General features: G+C 35.7%; 4 protein-coding genes and 1 long non-coding RNA gene across 5 annotated transcripts in view; 2 read left to right on the forward strand and 3 right to left on the reverse strand.

Moving 5' to 3' along the window:
• The window catches only part of LOC146906340 (uncharacterized), a 47,340-nt gene extending 45,279 nt beyond the window's left edge, over positions 1–2,061 (forward strand). Inside the window, exon 3 of the long non-coding RNA XR_015017651.1 lies at positions 1,489–2,061. This is a non-coding gene — a long non-coding RNA (uncharacterized LOC146906340). The remainder of the gene's footprint in view (positions 1–1,488) is intronic.
• Positions 2,062–4,858: 2,797 nt separating this feature from the next.
• Positions 4,859–6,325, reverse strand: LOC146906343 (albumin-1-like). Its single transcript, XM_085723033.1, has 2 exons — positions 6,190–6,325; positions 4,859–5,504 (listed from the first exon to the last, which is right to left on the reverse strand). Exons 1-2 carry the CDS (start codon positions 6,236–6,238, stop codon positions 5,116–5,118), a joined length of 438 nt encoding a protein of 145 aa, XP_085579159.1. The 5' UTR covers positions 6,239–6,325; the 3' UTR covers positions 4,859–5,115.
• Positions 6,326–7,585: 1,260 nt separating this feature from the next.
• On the forward strand, positions 7,586–9,743 carry LOC146906344 (uncharacterized). The gene is made up of 4 exons (XM_085722565.1): positions 7,586–7,824; positions 8,437–8,578; positions 8,979–9,072; positions 9,409–9,743. Exons 1-4 carry the CDS (start codon positions 7,628–7,630, stop codon positions 9,672–9,674), a joined length of 699 nt encoding a protein of 232 aa, XP_085578691.1. The 5' UTR covers positions 7,586–7,627; the 3' UTR covers positions 9,675–9,743.
• Positions 9,744–10,332: 589 nt separating this feature from the next.
• On the reverse strand, positions 10,333–19,745 carry EMB2766 (structural constituent of nuclear pore). Its single transcript, XM_085722566.1, has 8 exons — positions 18,291–19,745; positions 14,461–14,545; positions 14,095–14,173; positions 13,659–13,781; positions 13,479–13,556; positions 12,509–12,612; positions 11,211–11,397; positions 10,333–10,838 (listed from the first exon to the last, which is right to left on the reverse strand). Exons 1-8 carry the CDS (start codon positions 19,678–19,680, stop codon positions 10,746–10,748), a joined length of 2,139 nt encoding a protein of 712 aa, XP_085578692.1. The 5' UTR covers positions 19,681–19,745; the 3' UTR covers positions 10,333–10,745.
• Positions 19,746–20,421: 676 nt separating this feature from the next.
• LOC146906346 (uncharacterized) lies at positions 20,422–22,194 on the reverse strand. Its single transcript, XM_085728796.1, has one exon. It carries the CDS (start codon positions 22,192–22,194, stop codon positions 20,422–20,424), a length of 1,773 nt encoding a protein of 590 aa, XP_085584922.1.
• Positions 22,195–22,514: the final 320 nt, after the last annotated feature.

The raw sequence follows: 22,514 nt of genomic DNA on the forward strand, positions 1-22,514 counted from the left end.
CTGTTTAATCTGGTATCAAGAGTCAAGAAGGCGAGGGTGCATGGTAAAGCATGCACCCACGCACACCGGAACAAACAAGTGGCCTATAAATATGTTGTAAAGACAGAAAGCATTCATTTGCAATTTGTTTTCTCTCTCTTGCCTTTCTTTTGCTCTCGTCTCTCTCTCAAATGTTCTTCTTCTCCGATGGAGAGGTGGCCGGTCGGAGCAAACTCCGGTGCGGTGGTCGGCGAGTAATCGCGGCAGCGCTGCCGCACCTGAGCTAAAAGCTCTCTTTTTTTAAATTTTTTGTTGTTTTTTAACCGGTTCACTCTCCTCTACACGATTCTAAGCCTAAATTTTCGATAACACGCACACAAAGACCTAGATCTAAAGGGGAAGAAAATACAACCTCTTTCTTTGAATTTCTTTGTATTGTTCTCCGATTTCCTTATGGTTAACTTCGGCTGTGCTTTGGGTCGATCGGTGTTGACGGTTGTGCTTGTAAATGAGGCCGAATCTGATTGTGTGTGGTTTGGATTCGTCCTGCGTGTGAATCGATTATGTTGTTGTTGGATTCGCGGTTTGTGTGTTGTGTTGCCGATCTGGATTTGATGATGGTTTGATATGGGTTTGAGAGTTGTGGATTGAGGTTACAGTTGTGTTGTTCTATTGAGATGAATGGATTTGAGATTGTGTGTGAGTTCGGCTGGGACTGTTGATGTTTCTTCTTTCTGTGTTGCGGTTCTGCCTTCTGGTGCTGTTGAATCGATTGTTATTGGCGTTTGGAACTGTTGATTGAGTTGGTATGGCTCGGTTGTGAGTTCTAAAAATCAATTAAAAAAAACGATATTTTCTCTGTGAATTACGTTTCTATTTTGTAGGTTTTTTTTTTGGGTGAATTTCGCTCTCCCCTATTTGATGAATCTGCAGTTCTATTTATATTGTTTTGATTAGGGTTTTGAAACAAACCGAATTCCTTGGCTCTTGGATGATAAGATCGCTTATGTTCCTAAACTTGGGGATGGGATGGAGAAGAAACGAGTTTAGGCTTGTGGATTGGATTAAGTTTGACCTGTGACAGGCTGTTCTGTATCGGGACCATTTTAGGACATTATTTGGACATAAAAATAAATAAGTAATAACAATAATAAGGGAAAAAAGATAAGGACTAAAAAAATTAGAAATAAAATAAATAAATAAAGATTTAGAAGAAAATAGAATTAAAATTTAGTTTTATTAAAAATAAAATATGGAAATAAATACTAAAAGAAAAAATAAAGAGAGAAGAGGGCTTTACTCGGAATCAAAAATGAGGTATTTTAAAATACCTCTCTGCCGAATTTTTCACTGAAAAGTCAGGGACTGATCAGGGTCATAGGACACGTGTCGGTGTATGAATGTAGGGTCTTGGGTCAAAAATTGGGGTATGACAGTGTCTATGATATGCTCACTACTCAGGCGCACCCGACTGTGTTTTCAGACTTAGATTCTATTTGGCACAAACAGGTTCCGTTGAAGGTCTCCATTTTCGCGTGGCGGTTGCCTCGTGAGCAAATTTGGTGAAGCGTGGTATCATTTCTACATCAGATCGGTTTTGTGTGGATGGGTGCGGTCACGAGGAGGACGTGATCACTTGTTCCTCTCATGTAGCACCTTTGGTACTCTGTGGCAGCTAGTGCGGTCGTGGATCAGTTTTGATGGTGTGGATTCTCATGTGATTACGTATCATTTTCAGCAATTCATTTATTACACATGTGGTCTGAAATCGCGGCGATCCATCCTTCAGTTGATTTGGTTAGTGTGAGCTTGGATTGTTTGAAATGTGCGTAACAGCAAGTTATTTAAGCATAAAGAAAATACTATGTTTCAATTATTAGAAAAGTTAAGTCGTATTCTTTATGGTGGCTTAAAGCTAGGAAAGTCTGTTTAACTTTTGGAACTCTTATGTGGTGGTCAAGTCCCCTTATTTGTTTGGGCATCGGCTGATTTGTACTTGTTTTCAAGTGCTGACTTTATAAATTCTTTATGGTCTCTTTGGTACAACTTGTGCTGAAGAGACTGCTTGTCGGTGTTAATATATATCATTTTTGCTTGTTAAAAAAATATAATATATTAAGGACGGTGGTAAGTTCATTACTTAATTTTCTAAAAAAAAAAAAAAGTTCATTACTTAATATTACTCCATTGATTGGGAGTTGATTCTAATTAATATATCATGTGTTTTTAACATATAAAAAGAAATGCATGGTATCCAATGATGAGAAAAATATTAAAATACACACAAATTGTTGCAAGAAGGACGGCAGCCAAAGCAAGTTTAACATAAGCCATTGTTTGATCCAAAGAACGAATAAGCTTCAATTGTTTGTTATGAAATGATTAACTTCTAGGATGCCACAATTTATAGGGATATCCTGATAATAACGACAATAATACTCCTCTATTTTTAATTCTTCAAGTTGAATATGTATTTGATCACTAGTCACCATTTTTGTTTTTTTGACAAACTAGTCACCATATTATACTCCATCTATTTTTAATATTGTACATGGCGGAGCTATATTGAACTGAACACATCGACTTTTAAAAATACACCCATTATTCTTTGTTTAGCTTGAATCCTCTCAAATATTTACTATGCATCCTATGTTCAACAAATGACCCGAAGTTTGTCTCTCTCTCACAGTTTGTATTATAATAGCCAGGCAACACAACTTTTAAAATGCATGATTCTCCTTCAAAAAAAAAAATGTATGATTCATTCTTTAAAAAAAAAAAAAAACACAACTTTTAAAATGCTGGTACGCAGCACTGACTTACTAGGTTTATAATGTTTTTTGTTAGTCACTTCTATTATTTAACTTACTACATTTTGCTTGGTTTTAATCTTTCTCCACAGGCAAAAAAATGTAGCCGAACTTCTAGAACTCATGTTTAAAAATTGCTTCGAAAATATTATGCCACTAGGAATGGCAAAATGGATTGAATCCGTCGGGTTGGCCCGTTTAACCCACTATTTTTAGCGGGGTGGGTTAAGATTTTGAACTCGCCGCAAGTAGGGAGTCCGCTCCGCCTAACCCGCTAAAAAGCAGGGCGGCGACAGGACGGCACGGGTTGGTCCGTTGGGTTGATATGTTAAAAAGAAATTTCTTTTTCACTTCTTTTTATTTATAAGTCACAATCAATTTTCCAATTTTCACCTTCATACATTGGGGGGGAAGAATTCAATTAATTTTGTCATTTTTTGTTTATAATTTTAGCCTTATATTTTTACCAATTAGTTAATTTATAACTCATAGAGTTTTTATTTTCAATGTCTTATTGATTTATTATAAAATTTTAGAAGATGTAATTTATATGTTTTGAATAATTAGTTTTATATTTTTAGTGGAGTCATTAGTTATATATTTAGATTTCTGAAAATTGGCTTTAAATTTATATATTTTTACATTGTTTATCTGAAGATTTTAATTAATAATTTTTTTAAAAAAACATTGACGGGTCAACTGGCCAGCCCGTCGGTCCGCCATAAAACATGGCGGGGTGAGATTTTCAACCCTATTTCTCTAGTTGGTGCGACCCGCTCCGCCCCTTTTCCCTCCCTATATGCCACTCAACCAAACTTTTTTCTTGAAAATGTTATGCAACTAGATCAAAAGATTCATGTAATTAAGGATGAAGGTAGTAAGAATTTCTATATCATTTTCACACTCACTCTAAAAATATTATTTTCACACTTATCATTCCTCTTTCTACTTTTATTTTAATTTTATTTTTAAACAGAAAAATAATTATATCGGTCATTTAAATGAGTGAGATACTGTATTCTCGTGAGATTAGATCAGTTGGTAGGGACAATGCATAATATATGTGAGATCTGGGGTTCAAATCCCGGCTACCACACACAAAAAATGTGTGAGATACTGTTATTATAGTCTTTAATAATGTTATGCACGAAAAAAGTTTAACTAATTAAATAATACATCAGTTGTAAATTAACCATCTAACATATATATATATATATATATATATATATATATATATATATATATATATATATATATATATATATATATATATATATATATACACACACACACTTAAGGTCCTCGTAAGCTTAGCTCAGTTGTTATGGACAATGCATAAATATATATATATATATATATATATATATATATATATATATATATATATATATATATATAGACACACACACACACACTTAAGGACTTTAATGATTAATGAAAGAAATAGTTGTGAAGTAAACATTAAGGGATAATTAACTATGACTGATTGCTTATATTGATAATACTCAATCATGTCCATCAGTTGTGTCATTGATTTTTCTTTATTATTAAAAATTCGATGATTTCTTTCATTCGAAAGGAACTAAACACGAGCGAACCTAATTAAGTGTATAAAAGAGCACCACACTTTAAAGCCACTTGTCAAATAAGCATATTGATAAAGTGATTTTGAAGAACATTGGGGTCAACTGAAGAAAAACTCAACCAAGCACGAACCAAATACCAAAGAGAGCCAAAACTGACACAAAATTAAGAAACAAGTTGGATGTCATTTCCACCACACTGCACTCACTCACAAACAATGAGTAATTACACCACGCCTAGCCAAATTATCATTGGTAGGTAACCTGTTACGCAAAAGACACCATGCAAAAACCGAAACCTTAACATAACATCTTTATGACAAAACCTAATATATTAACTTTTTTTTTTATCAATTATATTTTCTAAATAATATTTTGTTCGTCACTCTCAATTCATTCTATTTTACTTCATGATAATGATGAATACATCACATCCAGGTTGAGATCCTCTTCAGGCATTAGAGATAAGGCAGAAAGTTAAAGTATTAGAACCCAAATGTTGTTGTATTTTTTCTTTATACGAAGAATTGTCGAAAGGGAAATGAAAATCATAACATTACATTATCTTACAATGATGACATATATTACAGTGACACACCAATGCACATGCTACATTTATTGAAATTCAAATGGATATCTACCAACACCAACTGATTAGTTGGTAACAGAGATTGTTTTATTAAAAGTAGCTAGTATCATATCAAGATTCATGATATAATGCATGGTTGATAGACATGTCAAGATTAAGTGGCAATCTCTACAGGCATCTTCAAGAATCCATTTCCATTAATGGGGTAAGATACAGTCTTGAGGAAGTTGTTTGTTGCAGAATTAGTGAGAATCTCGAAGTAGCGTTCGGCTTCAACGTTAGAGGTAAAACACCAGCCATGTTCGATTTCAGAATTAGGATAACGAGCACAGAAACTCCCATTTCCCTTCTTCATGCAATCCATGTGGGATTGACATAAGTTGGGATGTTCTTCGACCATCTTCGTAAGAGATGGTCGTGGTACGCAATTACCACCAATTATTCCCCACGCGAGGCAACCACATCCGGAGCCACATACTGTTGTATGAACTGAATAACACCATGTTGTGTCACATGCTTCTACCTTCTTCATCGGGCTTATGACTGCAAATGGGAAAGTCAGTTAAAGTTGGAACAATTACATATGACAATTGATATGATAATAATAAAAGGTTTAATTGCACTTTTCCCCCTATCTTTTGCTAATTGTGCGATTTTGCACCCTTCTTTTTTTTTGGAGCTATTTTGCACCCCATCTTTTTGCCCCCTTGATTGCACTTTTGCCCCCTTTTTTTTGCCAATTGTGCAATTTTGCACCCCCTCTTCTTATTTTTTGAGCGATTTTACACCCCATCTTTTGCCCCCTTTCCCCTCTTTTAGTGATAATTTTGAACAAAACACAATTGGAAAAAGATGGGGGTGCAAAATCGCTCAAAAAAAAAGGTGCAAAATCGCACAATTAGCAAAAGATAGGGGGGAAAGTGAAATTAAGCCATAATAAAAATTATATTATTACTGATTTTTTTAGCACAGTTATGATTTTGACATATGATTCCTAAATAAGTTATATACTTAGTAGAAGAAAATAAATAAATAAATAAATAAATAAATAAATAAATAAATACTACATATTAAAAATATTTACATGTGTATTCTAATAAACATTTTACTAATGAGCATATTTTACTTCATTAATTTAGAGTTGATTCTGATTAATTTCCCATGAGTTTTCTAACATAAAAAGAAATGCATGGTATATAAATGTGAGAAAAGTAGTTAAAATACACACAAATTGTTGCAAGAAAGACGGCAGCCAAAGCAAGCTTAACATAAGCCATTGTTTGATTGAAAGAAAGAACACACTAGCTAATATTGTTTGTTTTGAAAAGATTAACTTCTACTCGAGTTGCATTAGTTGATTCTAGGATGCAACAATTTATAGAGATATCATGATAATAACGACAATAATACTCCCTTATTTTTTAATTCTTCAAATTGAAGATATGTTTGATTAATCACCATGCATATTGCGTGTCCCAACAATTTATAGAGATATTCATAATAATAACGACAATAGGTCTCATTTGCACACATTGCTTGTCCCAAAATAATTAACTATTTTTTACATCATATCTTGTAAAAAAATAAAAAATTATGTTCATCACTCTCAAGTCTTTGTATTTTACTTCACATTTATGAAGATGATGATAAATACATTACATATATGTAATAATTACATTTGTTATCCATTAACTTCATTTCCAATAATTTTTTTATCATTTATCTATTTTTCATTTTTTTTTAAATAATCTATTTTCATGTTATTTTTCTCCTTTTGCTCCCTTCATATAAATTTGCGAGCATCAAATCTTAAAATTCATATAAAAACATGAATGAAGGACTATAAATTAAAATTGACCTCAACCATATTCATAATAGATATGGCGGGCAATTTTTTTTTCCTAGGCTTTACAATAATCCTGGCTCCGCCACTATTTCTTATCATTTCCATTAAAGTACTTTTTATAATTTTACGAATGCATGTATATATCGAAGGACTTGTCATATGTATGTATCAGAGAAAAATAGAGTCGGTTTATGTTCTGATACCGTTTGGATTATATAATCCGAAATGTGCGGTTTTTTTAAACCACAAATTGCTTCTTTAGGGGTGTTTGACATTTTACGAATTATATAAGCCGAATTATTTTAAGTGGTTTCAGATTATAGTTTCTGAAACGTATATTTTAATGGGACCTACACAAACATCTCTATAGTGCTTTGTCTTCCAACATTTTTTATCGTTTTCGAATTATATAATCCGAACAAAGGGTATTTTGGAAGGGAAAAAATAGAGCGCACGATAAAGTGGGAAAAATAGTAGTCAACGAAATTGAATTCTGCTATTCTCCCAACACGCTTTGCTCATTCCCAACCAAACTTCTAAAAATGCCCCTCCGTGAGTTAACTCACGCTAGTGTTAATTTTACGTGACTTAACTCACACTAGTGTAAATCTCTGACTTAACTCACGCAGCGGTATTATAGTCATTTCAGTTGGGAATGAACATTTTTGGTTGGGTAAAGAGCAGAATTCGAAAAAATTTGTCCCGGACTTTATGCCGACCCAGCAATGCCATTGGGCCTATATTTTTGAACAAGCCCACTCAACTACTCATTCGTCATCACTTATCAAGATATTGGAAAAAAAACAATCATCATTCATCAATGGGAGGTGGAACTATGCATATTGATCATCTTGTACCTCAGCTGAGTAACGCCAATAAAACCTTATCTTCTTGTTGCTGTAATGGTCAGTTCTGCAGAAAACAAGAGATAACATCAGGTGGTAATCTCTATACTCCTGTATTTGACACTGTTCCATCTCAAATGGAAGTTGAGGATGCAATTTCAGCTCTTCAAGAGTGAGTTTCTTGTTTTCTGAATTAACTAGTTTATTCCCTTATGTTACTTCTTACTCTTTTGAGATAAATTAGAGGTCTTCTTGGGAAGCTTTTTGATTAGATGAAATTGTTTGTTTTGGAATATATATCAAGAAAAGATAATTAATGTAATGCTTTCATATTGTGCACTAAGAAATATAATTAATTTAGGATTTCTTTAAGAAAGTAGTATTATAGCTCTCATATTTGTTGTTTCAAAAAATAAAAGGAACTTTTGGGAACTTTAAATTCAAGAAAATGGTAGTATTATAACTTCAACTTTATTAGTGTCATTTTTTTTTTTTTTTTGACAATATAGTGATTTTAAAAAATTGCTGTCTGCAATGCTTTATATTGCTACTAAATGCGGAAATAAACGGTTAATGTAGTCGAAATTGCGGTTATGTTGTCATTACAGAGACCTCAAAATCTTTTGTATTGAGTCCTAATGGTCGTAACATTTCTTATTACACCAAAATATTCAGCTTTCTTTCCTTTGTAGTAACTTGTAAAAAGTTTTTAAGAATCGTGTGGCAAAATTTTATACAAGCAATAATAACAAGTTGAGCATTCCTTTTCAAATTGTTGTGTCAGATTTATGAAAGCAGTATCAACCACAATCATAGATCAACAGATCGCAGACTCTTATGATTATGATTCAAGGATTGTGCAATCTCAAGGATATAATAGGCTTTACAATGCTCTTCAGTTGCTGCAAGCTGATCCTGCTGTTAAGGTTTCTCTCTTGACTTGCATAGTTTCAAAACATCGAAAAGCATTTTCCATAGTTTCAAAACACAATCAATAATTGGTGTGTGCATGTTTGAGTTATATGTCGTACATTGGATAAGAAAGTGGGAGTTGAACACTTTATAAGTGAAATGACACATGAACTCATTGCGTTAAGGTTTTGGATAAAAGTGTAGTGTCTCTCTCACTTGTGTGGTTGCTCTGCCAGTCTGCTTTGATGCGGGTGGTCCCTGGACTCCCCTCATGACCCAACACGGCTTTAAGGATTAAGAGAAATCATGAAAATTCGAATCTTTTTAACGATATTTTATTTGTTTTTCTGACTTTAGTTGTTGATATTGTTTAATTTTGTGTTGATGAAATGTGTCTCGGATTATAACTTGTAGAGTTTAGTGATTTCATTATCATCTGATGAAGCCATTTGGGATGCTGTCATAAGAAATGTGTTGCAGCAAAGGCTTCTGGAGTTGCCTGATTCAGGTCTGTATTTTACTAACTTGTGGAATGGAATTATGAAAGACGAAATGAAAACTATAACAACGACCACCAAAAGAAATATTCACTAAGAAGAGAAGGAATGATATATAACACGGATACAGACACAGACACAACACTGACATGCCAACACCGCTAATAATTTGAGAAAATCACATAATTTAGTGTAATTATGTGTTGGTGTCGGACACGGCAGATGTCCCACAACAAGACACGCTTAATTCGAGGAGTGTCCATGCTTCGTAAAATGAAATATATAATGGTTTTTCTTTAGTAATATCTCACAAGTGTTTCCATCTAACATTGTTTTCTTCCATCCAGCTAAAGGTAAAAGACCTAAGAGTTCAGAGCAAAGAGAGATCAGCATAGAAATCTTAAACTGGATATTTCATATCATGAAAGGAAAAGTCTTGGAACTGATACAAAGTTTTCAGTCACTTATGAATGATTTATTCAAGTACCCTGGGATTGAAAATGCAACAGGAGATACATCACAGTTAGATGAAAAAGTTAGGTCATCTACACTTCTTTCCATTGTTATCCTTTTAATTGTAATCATGGCTAGATATCAAAGTCGTCAAGTCTAATGTGTATCTATTAATATGATATTAGTGTTTCATTGTTTCAATTTAGATTTTAAAGAAATTGACCATTTATTTGTATATGTATTAAAATTAAGGGTCATGTTAACAAGTGCCCCCGGGGCACTCTTTAAGCATTTTAAAATAAGTAATTATTATTTTAAAAAGTCAAATATTTCGATTTTCAAAGAAATGATTACATGTATTTTTAAAAATACTTACTACTTATGGGTCTTAAAGAGTGTGCCCCAGGGGCATTCGTTAACATTTCCCTAAAATTAAAAGTAAATTAAAACAGGTCTTTTGGTTAGTATAAGTATTTGCATGAGATTTGAGATTTTCTGCATCTTTTTAATTAGCAACGTGATGTGAGAGCATGTTAACGCAAGAATTTATTTTGATTTTTGAGTGGAATTATTTCTGCAGAATTGATTCTAGCTAAAAATGAGTTGAAAGTAAAGTGGTTTGTGTTTGGATGCATTCATTTAAAAATGATTTGAACTATAAACTTGTGTGAAAATCAAATTCAAGATTCAAAGGCTACAAATCCTAACTTCAAATATAATCAATCTTGGAGGCAAAATCAATTTTACACCAAACATGTTAAAATCAAACATAGTAAGTCTTCATACGCAAATAGCATAAACAAGACAGATCCCAGCAGTGAAATCGCAAGCACTGATTTATCTCTACTAAACTCCCTCTATTCAACAGGGGAATCAATCGCACAAATATCACCTTTCACAGTTGCAATTGCAAGTACAAAGACAAATTCCATAACCTACTACTAAATGTTTACCAATTAGCAAAATAATTTGTTTGGAAGGAATACACACTTAACTATTTGCAAATTCACAGGCAGTGTACCTTCGATCATCTGTAAAACCACAGCAGCTACTGGTTACAGATATCAACTTTTTCGGTAAGGGTTCTAACAAGAAACAACATTCCTTAATACTAACAATCCTCAAAATTTCATAATGCTTCAAAATGAAATTATAGAATTGTTGGGGAGTCAATAGGAAAATTCATAGTAATAGTAATTATATAACAGTTCATCCAGAATCTCCGGAAATATCACGACATCCATATTCCAGGTCCCGTCAGCTGACGATCTGAAGCAGAACCTTGGTTTGATAACTTCTGAATGCGGGAAGAAAATTCTTCAGCCTGAAGTAGATTGACCAATGTCAGAGCCAGATCACTTGAAAAAGAAAAAAAAAAAGCAACAATCAAACTGGAAAAGTTTAAGATTCTAGAACTTATTCCCTACTTTTGCAACTTCTTACTTTCAGTTTTACTTGAGGAATAATTAGAACTTTTATGCACATATCATAAATACATCTCATACAAAGTTCCATGATAACATGTTTGGGGGATCAGGACATATGGTAAAAGCCCCTTTACTAGGCTATTACACAAGAAAGAGATATAAATAGTGAAGAAAATAAATCTCAATAAATTTTTTTTAGAAAAAGTAAATAAAAAAACAAGATTTTGAAGATTATAACAAGCAGCTATAGCACATTGACAAATACAAACCTTTTCATCAATCCACATGAGAGATGTTAGTTGATTATTTAAAATTCGAACAACAGCATCTAGTGGTGTCATTCCATCTGGTGCTTCAACCTCTCCACCCTGGTTTGAATTAAGGGAATGGATAATTGACTTGATCTGCTCTGTCATTTGCTCTAGTTCTCTTTCTATCAGTTCTGACTGCTCATACCTGCAAAACAAAGTATATAGAGATGAAGGAAAGCATCAGTAATGAAGATAGAATGTAAAGGAGAAATGTAAGCACATAATTTTCAAGAGATACATTGCCTTCAGTTGCATATTGAATTTCATTTTTGAGATGACGCATAGTATAGGATGAAATATTGTTGAAATAAATTTTACAAAACACTTCTGTTTGTGACCAGGGTTGGTGGTTGGGGATCTTACTTAAACAAGTCAATGAATTATTTTTTATACATAGTTATCATATACTTCACACTGATATTTTAATGATTCATATGGTTTTTATTTTTACATAGAAATTTGTCAAATAGATCAAAAATAGTTAGGGTGATTTAACTATGGACGTTCTTGTAATACCCTGTCCGACAAATTTCACTTTAGATCAATGTAATAATACCCTATATAAAATAGATCAGTGTGATGACATAGATCAATGTAATACCCTGTATAAAATAGTTGGTGTAATACATAGTTAAACTACAAATTAAACTTTTGTTCATATACCTCAGCAGACACTTCTGATTGTATAAACCTGACCATTGACTTGTTTATCATGTTGAGTTCACATGTAAAATTTCATTCAACTTAAAAATCTACAAAGCACACAACCAAACACATGATATTCTCCTTGATTTTAAAAAAGTGTATTGCATGCGAATTTACAGGTAATCTATTAGAGCAGCAAAATATGTTGAACCGTAAACATTTACTTCATAGTTAGAGTCTTGGTGGTTTTAACTTTTTATGTAATGTTACGTGCATGTTCATTCATGATTGATAACCCTATTTAGTGTGAAGTATATGATAATTATGTATAAAATAATTCAACAGTCACAGATCAAAATTATTTCACACTAAAAGATACAGATTGAAATAAAGAATTGAAACTCTCTCTAACAATGATGTGGTTTAAAGCTCAAAACATAACGAATATAAGACAATTCAACCATGGGCACTTTAAAAAATAAAATATCCGCATTAACATTATAGCAATTCATATTACATTACATAGAGTTAAACTAGAGCAAGATACTGATTAAGGGGGAAAAAAGATACTGATACTGATTAAGGGGAAAAAAAGAGAGTTTGAAACTCACATAGCATCTCTTGTGGACGCAGCTTCATCATCAAGTAGTAAACCACGCTCATCCTTGTAAATACGTTCAGCTTCTTCCTCAACACTTTGTAAGGCCTTATCAACCTGACACAAGGGTTGCAAGTAATGAAGAGATTTTTTCACAATACTGAACTGACACAAGGGTTGCAAGTAATGAAGAGATTTTTTCATAATACTGAACTCAGTTCAAAATTATTTTTGCATGGAATAGTGGAGTGTTTAATCTATGTGATGATTTTGAGGGTAAATAACAAGTTTATTTACATTAAATTGAAAATTTTCAATCTGATACTATTAGGAAATGTCTGACAGCCTGAAAGAAAAGTTAGATGAAATGACCGACACTATATAGCTTCATCTATAAGTTAAATGTTAGAATAGAAACACAGTAGTCAAACAAATTCAAAATTTTGATTCAGATTGTAAAACTCATATAACTCCGAAGAGTTCCTTTCGCGTATTCCTAGCTATCTACACTTCTTGTTGAAATTGATCAGGGACATATTAGCATGTAAAATTACTGTGATTGTGCAGTTCCAAGTTTTCTACTAAGATGTGATTTTTGTAGGTCAGAAGCTGAATCCAACCCAAAAATCCACCCACCTATTGCAAAACAATGGCATCTCCACTAGTGCTAATGCTCTAACCACTTTTGGGAGTGGAAAGTGTTTAGGAAGAGCATTTAAAATAACATATTAGTTGGGATCATCGTTTTATTGTTTTTTTAATTTAATCATTATTTTATCTGTTCTATTTTATATGCTTACATATTCATGAGCATTAGTAGTTCAATGTTTGAAGAGAAACATAGTAGTCAAACAATCCTCTACAAAATAGAATACAAGCACTAAAGTTTATGAACATTCAGTCATAATGAAAATATCTCCTAGAAATGCATGAAAAAGAAGCTTAAGCCAAACTATTTAGGAAGAGAAAAATTCTCAAAATACCTCCTGTTGATGAGTCTCTATCAACTCCAATTGCCGCTCCAAACTTGATTGTGTCTCAACTACTTTGGCCACTTCAATCTAGATTATAACAATATAAATAAGCTATAGAGAAATAACTGCTAACTTTAGTTGTTTTCATGTAGAATATCATTAAAAATGGTCATTTGAAGACAAACAAACCTCAAGCCTCAATAGAACATCACGATTCTGTAAAATCCTGCGATCCCATTCAGCTATTGCATTAGCTTGTTTTCGAAATTTCCCCGTTCTCTCTTGCAACTCAGAATTCCACTCCTTGATAATCTACATAGAGTTTCAAGATTAGGGAGGGAAATAGAGAAACAGAGGATAATATAACTGAGAATACGTTAAAAAATGTTAGTGTTGGCAATACCAAACAAACTTCTCATCCTTCATTTTATTACAAAAGAAAAGTTTTGCAAATAGAACAATATTTGTTAGGGGTTTGTACTTTAGTATAATTTGACAAAAGACCAGTTCAATTCTTACTCAAACAATCAAATACAGTATACTCATTATTAACAGCTACAATTACCTAACAACAAATAAACATAATACAGGGGATATAAAAATGTAAAGGGAGCAGATGTCAGACCTCCTCCACAGTCTTCCCTGTGATTTCAGACGGCAATTTTGGTGTGGCGGCAACTGATGTGCTGACAGTTGAAGTAGTTCTATAGGACATGTAGAAAAGAACGTATTAAAATCATTATACTATAATTTGCTAGTAACTTCTCAGCCCTCGTGCATATACAATGAAGTATAGTAATAGATATGAAGTGAGGAAAAGTGTGATTATCACTATTTTACGACCAATATATTGTATTGCGGATGAAAAAATTTAAATCAGAAAATCCAGAGAAAAAAGAAAATGAATACAAATACAGAATAATTAAATATTTCGCTTGCATTTTCTGGAAAGGTAAAAAGGAAATACTTTTAACTATATATGTGTACATACCCACTACTGGAAGCCACAACAGCAGCAGATGCACTAGTGCTCGAACTAGAAACGGCTGGAGCAGTAGAGGTTGAAGTGCTCACCCCTGCAGAATTAATTATCAACAATGAGGAAAGATACTAATTTACAAGAATGAGAAAGTAAATTTCTTCAGTGAGATAGAAAAAGTATTGAAACACAATTATGAATCCCAAATTCATAAAAATACAAGGACATGCATCAGAAAAGTATAAACATATTTTCCTGCTCTACTTTTGAATTTGTCAATCTTAAAAATCTAAAGCAATTGCTTCCGGCATGCTGGCAATATTAAAAAGTTATTAACTTTCAACTGAAAAGTTAAAAATAGTTTAGTAGTCAAGTTCAAGGTAAAAAAAGTGTGGTTAAGCTATTCAGAATTTGACCAATGCAAGCTCCGTCCCTTGAAACAATTTACCACATATCAAAGTTGAGCTAAGGTTCAAGTAGATTTAAGGGCTATATCCCTAAATAAATCCCAATGAATTCTAATTCCATGCTAAGAAATGTGTCAAGGGCAAATAGTTCCTAACTGGATTCTTTTTTCACAACTTTAGCTATCATAAACTGTGGTTCTCACCATGGTTATCAAATCGAGATAAGTGTGTATTTGAAGACCTATTTTCCAAATCATATTTAAACGTAAAAATAAGTAACCTAAGTAAAAACATTAGATAATATATCAGATATTAACTTAAAAATCAAGGTTCAAGTCATAATAAATAAGCAAATGTTCCACTCAACCTCTAAAAACATAATTTAACTGTAGTTCCTTTTCAATTATGATACACTCTGCGATATTTATCGCCGGCAGAAAAGTTCATTGTGCAATATACTTACTGCCATGGCTCTTACCATGTCTGAATAAAGAAGTAAAATTTTGGATGAAATGCTAGCTCTCTCGTATCCTTTAACTCAATAAATATTCCTACCAACAATATTTTAACTCATTCTGGTTTGAATTTCCTTCAATCAAAGTGGAACCTGGATCAGTATCTTCCATCAATTGTTCGCAGTTACTTAACATCTATCCCTTGGCCCACAAAATTTAGTATACCATACCATAATACTATTTCCTTTAAAAACAACCCTACACTATTATGATCCCACAATACTCTCTAGGCACTTGCCAGTATAGAGAAACCCCACATAGCAGAGTAGTTAATAGCGGCGCTATAGCGGCCAATAGCGGCCGCGCGGTGCGGTGCGGTACCGGACCGCTATGCAATAAGCCATGGCGTAGCGTTATGAGATAGCGGCGCAATCGCGGCCGCAACACTGCATAGCGGTTTTGCAGTCTAGCACCGCTATTTCATTTTACGTGAAAATACAAGATTCTCCTTGGTTTTTAAAAAAAAAGGGTATTTTTGTCATTTTCGTCAAACCCTAATAACTTCAGTTTCTCTCTTCCTTCTTTCATTCTTTACGGCGCCTTTCATCTTCTCACCCCAAAACGCATTCTCTCAAAAAACGGACGATCTGTACATCTTCTCACCGTAAAACTACATCTTCTCACCGTAAAACGCCGCCGTCGCACCGTCATGCGCCGTCGTTCCTTACCGCCGCCGTTCCTCAAGTTTGTAACTTCTTGACCTCGTGTTTGCTCTCTTCTATAAATCTTCCTCTCTGTTTTGTTCATAAACATATCACAAACATCCTCTGTTTTGTTCATAAACATATCACAAACATCCTCTGTTTTGTTCATCCTCTATTCTGCTCTCTGTTTCCTTATTTTTGTTGTTTTTGTGGACAACACAGTCATGGCAGCATCAGCTTCTGGTGTTCAATCAAACTCTGTGTCTGTTGACTCATGTGCTCAAAGACATAAACGGACCAGTGATAATCTCGACATTGCTTGGCAATCTAATCATTGGAAGGATTTGAATGATAAGAAAAAGATTTACTGTGATTTCTGTGATAATTGTTATAGTATTATTTATATAATTTGTCCTAAAAGTTATGAAATAGCGGTCATAGCGCTAGGCGCTATCCCGCTATAGCATTTTTGGGGTCGGCTGCTACGCGCCGCTATCCGCTATTAACTACTATGCCACATAGTAATTAGTAATACAGTAAAAAGCTTAGATATTTGGGGAACACAAGTTAAAATTAGACACAGGAAACACAAGACGGAGACAACAGTAAGCCTGTATCTAACTAGAAGAAAAAGAAAGATTAGAAGCAAATGGACTTTTGTAATAAACTTATCCCATTATACTCGATAGATATAAAGCAGCCCTATTAGATGTTGTAAAAGGGCAACCCGGTGCACTAAAGCTCCCGCATACGCAGGGTCCAGGAAGGGGTCCCACCATTTGGTGTATTGTACGCAGCCTTACCCTGTTTTTTACAGAATAGGCTGTTTCCAGGACTTGAACCCGTGACCTTCCAGTCACATGACAACAACTTTACCAGTTGCGCCAAGGTTACCCCTCCCCTATTAGATGTTGTAAATCTAACTAATTTCATAATTCTCACTACAAGAATAAATAAATGACAGTAAAATATCCAATAAACTAATGCATGAATAAACAGAAATGTTAGGACTTAGAATCAATGGGAGTTTGTTAGGATTGGTGTTAAGAAGTTAATTAGGGGTTAGTAGTTAAGTTTGGTAGACTTTCTGTCTTAATTGATGTTAATCTCCTATTGCTTATAAATAGGACTTACCTCCCTTTAGAAGGATTAGGAATTCATTTAATGAAAGTTGTAAACTAGAGAATGCTCTAGTGAGGGGAGAGTGCTCCCTTGGGGTAGCCTTGAGTGCAAGGTTATCTTCTTCATTACAAACCTTTTGTATCTTCTGTTTCAATCCTATCATCCCATTCAATTGATAATAACAGAGATATTCAAAGAATTCTTTTCACAATTTTGTTGATCAATCTTTATCCTAGTTAGAATTATTGCTCTGTGTATTCATTTCTGCCCAGTTTTAAGGAATTCGTTTGGAATCTTAATTCTTGGGTTCCTAACAGGAAATTAGACCAGAAGTAACAACAAATAATATAACAATGACCAAGGAATCAAAACAACGCAGAAATGCTTCCAAGTTTGTCTTACAACATACTCTAACTCTACTTGTAAAATTCTCCCTCCCGCCATCTTTTCATTGAGTTACTACAGATACAAACTCACAATATAGAGATTAACAGAAATAAATTAAGTAAATTTTATTTGGATATCCTCCATGAATGAATGGACATTGAGGTTCGAGACGAGCAAGAATTTATACACAATAATATCAGTCTTCCACAAAGATTTGAGTGCCTGGTCTCTCACTCCAAAAACTAATGGATCAACTAACTCGCTTCACTTACATTCTCTATTTTTACCCTTCCTCTCCTATTGCAATTAGAGGATTGCCTAACTGTAATAACTAATAAACTCTAACCAATTAAACTAACAATATGTAACCTACGAAGTTGTAACATGTAATTTAAAGTAATTATCTACATACTTCCCTTTCCCTCCACTCTATGTTATGCTCTGCTTGGTTCCATGACAACTTTTCCACTTTTACAGTAGAAGCTTAGTTTTGTAGCTTCTATGAAATCGCAACAGGAGCATAACTGAACGTGCTTTTGGAGCTTCAAACGCAAAACCAAGCTACATCTCAGTTACTCACTCTCAACATTTTCGTGTACCATATTCTATAATACAACTTCATTTGTGTGCAAGCAACAAATAAATTCAAAGATGAAAAGAAGCATCAAATATGAAAATCAAAATACTCCATTTTAACACTAACAAAGACAGTTCACACACCACAAAGACAACAATAAACATACTCCAATTTAAAAAACATGGCTTACCGAATGTAAGAGCAGTAGATGCTGAAACAGCCGGAGTTGAAGTCTTATTAGCAAACTGAAACCCCGTCCCAAAAGAAGCTGTCGAAGCAGTAGACGCCGAGCTTCCTACACCAAAACCCGCAAACGACGATCCACTACTGGCTGACGACGAGCCAGCTCCACTAGACCCTGCTGCCACTGGAGCAACTGACAACGAAAATCCACCACTCGCTGGAGCAGAAGATCCAGGAACAGTAGCACCAAAAGCAGGCACAGAAGCCGAAACAATCGCAGCACCAGTCGTAGTTGTGGAGGCTGTTGTAGTCGTCACAGTCGAGGTTGAAAACAACGGCGCCGATGATGTAGTAAACGAGAAGGAACTCGCTGGCTTAGCAGCAGCCGGTGTACCGGACACTGAAGACGCCGCCACCGCCGGAGACGAAGACACATTGCTGAAACCAAATGCTGGTTGAGAAGCAGATGCAGTTGAGTTTCCTAATGAAAACCCTGACGAATTAGAAGAAGTCGTTGCGGTTATAGTACTAACTGGAGCAGAGGGTTTTGAAAAAAGTGAAAACGACGGCGTTGCTGCAGAAGAGGTTATTCCACCAAACGAAGGCGTAGAAGAGGCTGATGACGGTGCTCCAAACAACGGCGTAGAAGCCGGTGCTCCGAATGACTGTGTAGAAGAAGCCGATGACGGTGCACCGAACGACGGTGTAGAAGAAGCTGATGATGGTGCTCCAAACGACGGCGTCGATGAAGCAGATGATGAAAATGTAAATCCAAACGACGCAGTCGATGAAGCCGAAGCCGCTGGTGCTCCAAATGACGGCATAGAAGAAGCTGATGACGGTGCTCCGAATGACGGCATTAAAGAAGCCGATGACGGTGCTCCGAATGACGGCGTAGAAGAAGCCGATGACGGTGCTCCAAATGACGGCGTAGAAGAAGCCGAGGACGGTGCTCCGAACGCCGGAGTCGATGAAGCAGATGAAGCAAATCCAAACTGCGTAGAAGAAGCCGGTGACGCTCCTCCGAACATCGTTGTGGAAGCCGTTGTTGAAGCCGAAGCCGAAGCCGCTCCTCCAAATAGCGTTGTTGAAGCAGATGAAGCTCCGCCAAAGAGATTCGCCGGAGTTGAGGGAGTTCCACCACCAAACGGCGAACCAGCGGTGGCGGAACCGAAAGTGGAAGGAGCAGATGCAGCGGCCGGTGTGGAGGAAGCGGGAGAAGCACCAAATAAGGAAGAAGAGGATCCAAAATTGAAGGAAGAAGGTGCAGTAGCAGTGGAGGTAGGGTTTGTTGCGGTGGAGAAAGGTGAAGGTGAGGAGGATCCGAATGGAGAGGATTCGAATGAGAATGCTGATGTGGAGGATGATGATTGGGTGGAAGATGAAGATCCGAACATTGTTGCGAGTGAGAAAGTGATGGAGTGGTGATTGGGGAAGGGGGATTTTTTTTCTGTTAGGTTTTGAAAATGAGGAGGAGGGGTTTGAGATTTTAAGTTCAGGGTTTTTGCTTACGGTAGCGTTCGTTTAACGGGGATGATCGAATTGAATTTAGTAAATTGCTATTCACACCCTCAATCAAGTTTAGTCACAGTCAACACCTCGTAACCTTCCAATTTTGATCAAGCGGATGAGATTTTTAGTCATATTTTGATTTTGGTTTGATATTAAATTTTGGGTTAATTAAGTTTTTGGTCCCAATAAATATCTTCAGTTTTGTTTTTAGTCCCTATAAAAACAAATCACACTTTTTAATCCCTACAAAATTTTCAGTTTTTTTTTTTTGATAAGCAAGGAGTAATGGCAGACATCGGGAAGAAACACCGACATACCAGCTAGGTTGGCATCTGGGAAACCTCCGTCCTATGCCGCCAAACTCTAAAATTTTATTCAAAAAAAGGAAAAATATATACAAGAAGAGGGGGGACTAGGCCAAAACCCTCAGAAAAAACAAACAGAAAAAGTTGAAATAAACTACTACAGACAAAGAAAATCTGTAGTTAAACAAACCAACTCTATCACGAAGAAATCCATATGCAACTGACAAACAGTCGGAAGAGTATCTAACCAAATAGAACATTGAATCTCATGACCCATATTCGCCTACTTGTCCGCACAGCTGAGACGGACATTCCACAGAATCATTTGGAAGATGGAAGACCACCCTTTGCACGGGTTTGATAGGGCGTGCCAAGGATTTGCTTTTTACGATTTTGCTTATGCGCCTTGGTAAGAACTTGAGTGAAGCCTTCATCAGCCATTCGTTGATCATATTCACGGATTCTGGCCCATAAATCAAGACCATTTTGTATGTTCCTACTAACATGCTGTTGTACGGGTGGGACCTGATTTCCACCATCAGTCATGCCTATATTCTCATCAGCAGTTATCTCTTCCAACACATGTATTGAATTGCTAGGCAGCCGGTCTGTGCGCGTACCTTCAGCTGCAACTTGTAATGTGGCCCCTTCTGCGGCTTCAAGGGTAATTCGGAGAGGTGTACTTGTATCTTCTGTATCTATTACCTGCTCCAATGTTGTGGTTTCTAATTGTATGTCCATGGTAGGGACATCGGACTGAGCCTCAAATGTGCACATAGTTTCAAACTCATCATTCACAGCATTTTGAGGTATTTCCATTTGTGTTGTGTCCTGCGCTAAGCCTTTCTGTATATCCTTATCTGTCATTTCAGTTGCCATTTCAGTTGTCATATCCTTGCCATCTGTATTTTGCGTGACTGCCAAATCATGAGGTTCTGTACTTGTGACAAGCTGTTGTGCGGGAACAGTAACATCATTGTCCAACAAAACCAACTCAGTAATTCTGTCATCTGCATTTTTCGGTACTGACAAATCATGAGGGTCTGTGCTTGTAACATTTTGTTGTGCGGGAATAGAGTCATCCTGCTGATCGACGTCTACAGCTGCAAACGCTTTTGAGGACCCAATGCTCTCCGGGTTATCCTTCGGTTCCCAAGTTTGCTTCGGCTTTTGCGAGTGAACCGGCTGCTTACCGTTATCAATAGTTTTCTTTCCAACGATCGGTGGCTGCTCAAGTGTTTCCGTTCTTCGGGGGTGTAATCGACGGCATGAATTAATATTGTGACCAATGCTATGGCAGTGCGTGCAGAATTCTGGAAGACCCTCGTACTCAATAGCAACGGGGAAAGCAAAACCCTCCCGTTCAACCATCACCTCGTAAAAAATTTTTTTTGAAAGGTCCAAATCAACGAGGATTCGTGCGTAATGTCCATACAGTCGATTCCTTGTGACGTTATCAATCAGTAACGGCGTCCCCACTGCGCCCGCAATTTCATATAGAGTCCTCTCCATCCAATACTCTTGAGGAAGTTCCCACAACCGAATCCATACTTGGGTGTGAGTTTGTCTTTGGGTGTGCAGATTGAAGTCTTTTGTCCATTCGAAAAGTCGGAGCAGCCCCGGTTTCAAGTTTACGGTGCCAGCAGCCCAAACCGTGCGCATGTCTTCTTGCGATGCGAAGAAGAATTCATAAAAACCTCGGCCAAGGGAGAGCATATGCCATGGTCCTTTAACTTTCCATAACTTCTGTAGTTTGGCAGTGATATCTTTGGTTGCATACGGTTTGTCGCCTTGGTTCAAAACCAAACGACCACGGAGATTAATTTTACAGAAATCTAACCCCCGGGAGTAAGCTGTGGTTGAAATTGAAACGGATAGAGTTTCTCCATGGATCGAGGGCAACGGGAGAGGATCAGCAATTGACGGAGCACCCCGTAGAGCCTGTGCAAAGGTGGGTTTTGCAGTCTGCACAGGCGCAGCAATTGGAGCAGAAGAAACATTTTGTGTCGGAACAATTGCAGCTGCGTTACTGTTTCTGGATGGGATTGCAGCAGGTGTGGAGAGAGGGGCAAGTTCCGCCTGCCAGTCAAACATGACCAGACAGCAGAACGATGAAGCAGATAGGGCACAACCTAGTCAGAATTGGCAAGAACGGTCTACCAAATTATCAGTTAGTGGTTTTAGTCCCTTCTAAATTAAAATTTGTTTAATTATGCTTAAACTTCTAAATTTTTGAAAGATTTTTTACATACATGTTCATAACATCGTAAGACACTCTTTTATAAAATCTTTTAGTTTTTAAACATGTAATGAATTAAATATGAATTTTTCTAAAAGCCAAAATTTCAAGATTATATTAATGAAAATTTGGACCTAATAATAAAATTTTGAGTTACTTTTTTGCGGAGGAACTT

This window comes from Medicago sativa, chromosome 7 (genome assembly GCF_051527215.1).
Source record: "Medicago sativa cultivar Bolivia chromosome 7, Bolivia_mono, whole genome shotgun sequence".
NCBI classification, from domain to species: Eukaryota; Viridiplantae; Streptophyta; class Magnoliopsida; order Fabales; family Fabaceae; genus Medicago; species Medicago sativa.

What these genes read in the sequence shown, in the direction of transcription:
- LOC146906343 (XM_085723033.1), bottom strand. Translation starts at nt 6,238, where the DNA reads ATGGCTTATGTTAAGCTTGCTTTGGCTGCCGTCTTTCTTGCAACAATT. An exon ending in CGTCTTTCTTGCAACAATTT is followed by an intron (nt 5,505 to 6,189) that starts GTGTGTATTTTA and finishes TCCCATTTGCAG; the next exon opens with TCATAAGCCCGATGAAGAAG.
- LOC146906344 (XM_085722565.1), top strand. Translation starts at nt 7,628, where the DNA reads ATGGGAGGTGGAACTATGCATATTGATCATCTTGTACCTCAGCTGAGT. An exon ending in AAGCTGATCCTGCTGTTAAG is followed by an intron (nt 8,579 to 8,978) that starts GTTTCTCTCTTG and finishes TATAACTTGTAG; the next exon opens with AGTTTAGTGATTTCATTATC. An exon ending in TCTGGAGTTGCCTGATTCAG is followed by an intron (nt 9,073 to 9,408) that starts GTCTGTATTTTA and finishes TCTTCCATCCAG; the next exon opens with CTAAAGGTAAAAGACCTAAG.
- EMB2766 (XM_085722566.1), bottom strand. Translation starts at nt 19,680, where the DNA reads ATGTTCGGATCTTCATCTTCCACCCAATCATCATCCTCCACATCAGCA. An exon ending in GTTGTGGCTTCCAGTAGTGG is followed by an intron (nt 14,174 to 14,460) that starts GTATGTACACAT and finishes CATGTCCTATAG; the next exon opens with AACTACTTCAACTGTCAGCA. An exon ending in TCATGTGGATTGATGAAAAG is followed by an intron (nt 10,839 to 11,210) that starts GTTTGTATTTGT and finishes AATCTACTTCAG; the next exon opens with GCTGAAGAATTTTCTTCCCG.
- LOC146906346 (XM_085728796.1), bottom strand. Translation starts at nt 22,194, where the DNA reads ATGTTTGACTGGCAGGCGGAACTTGCCCCTCTCTCCACACCTGCTGCA.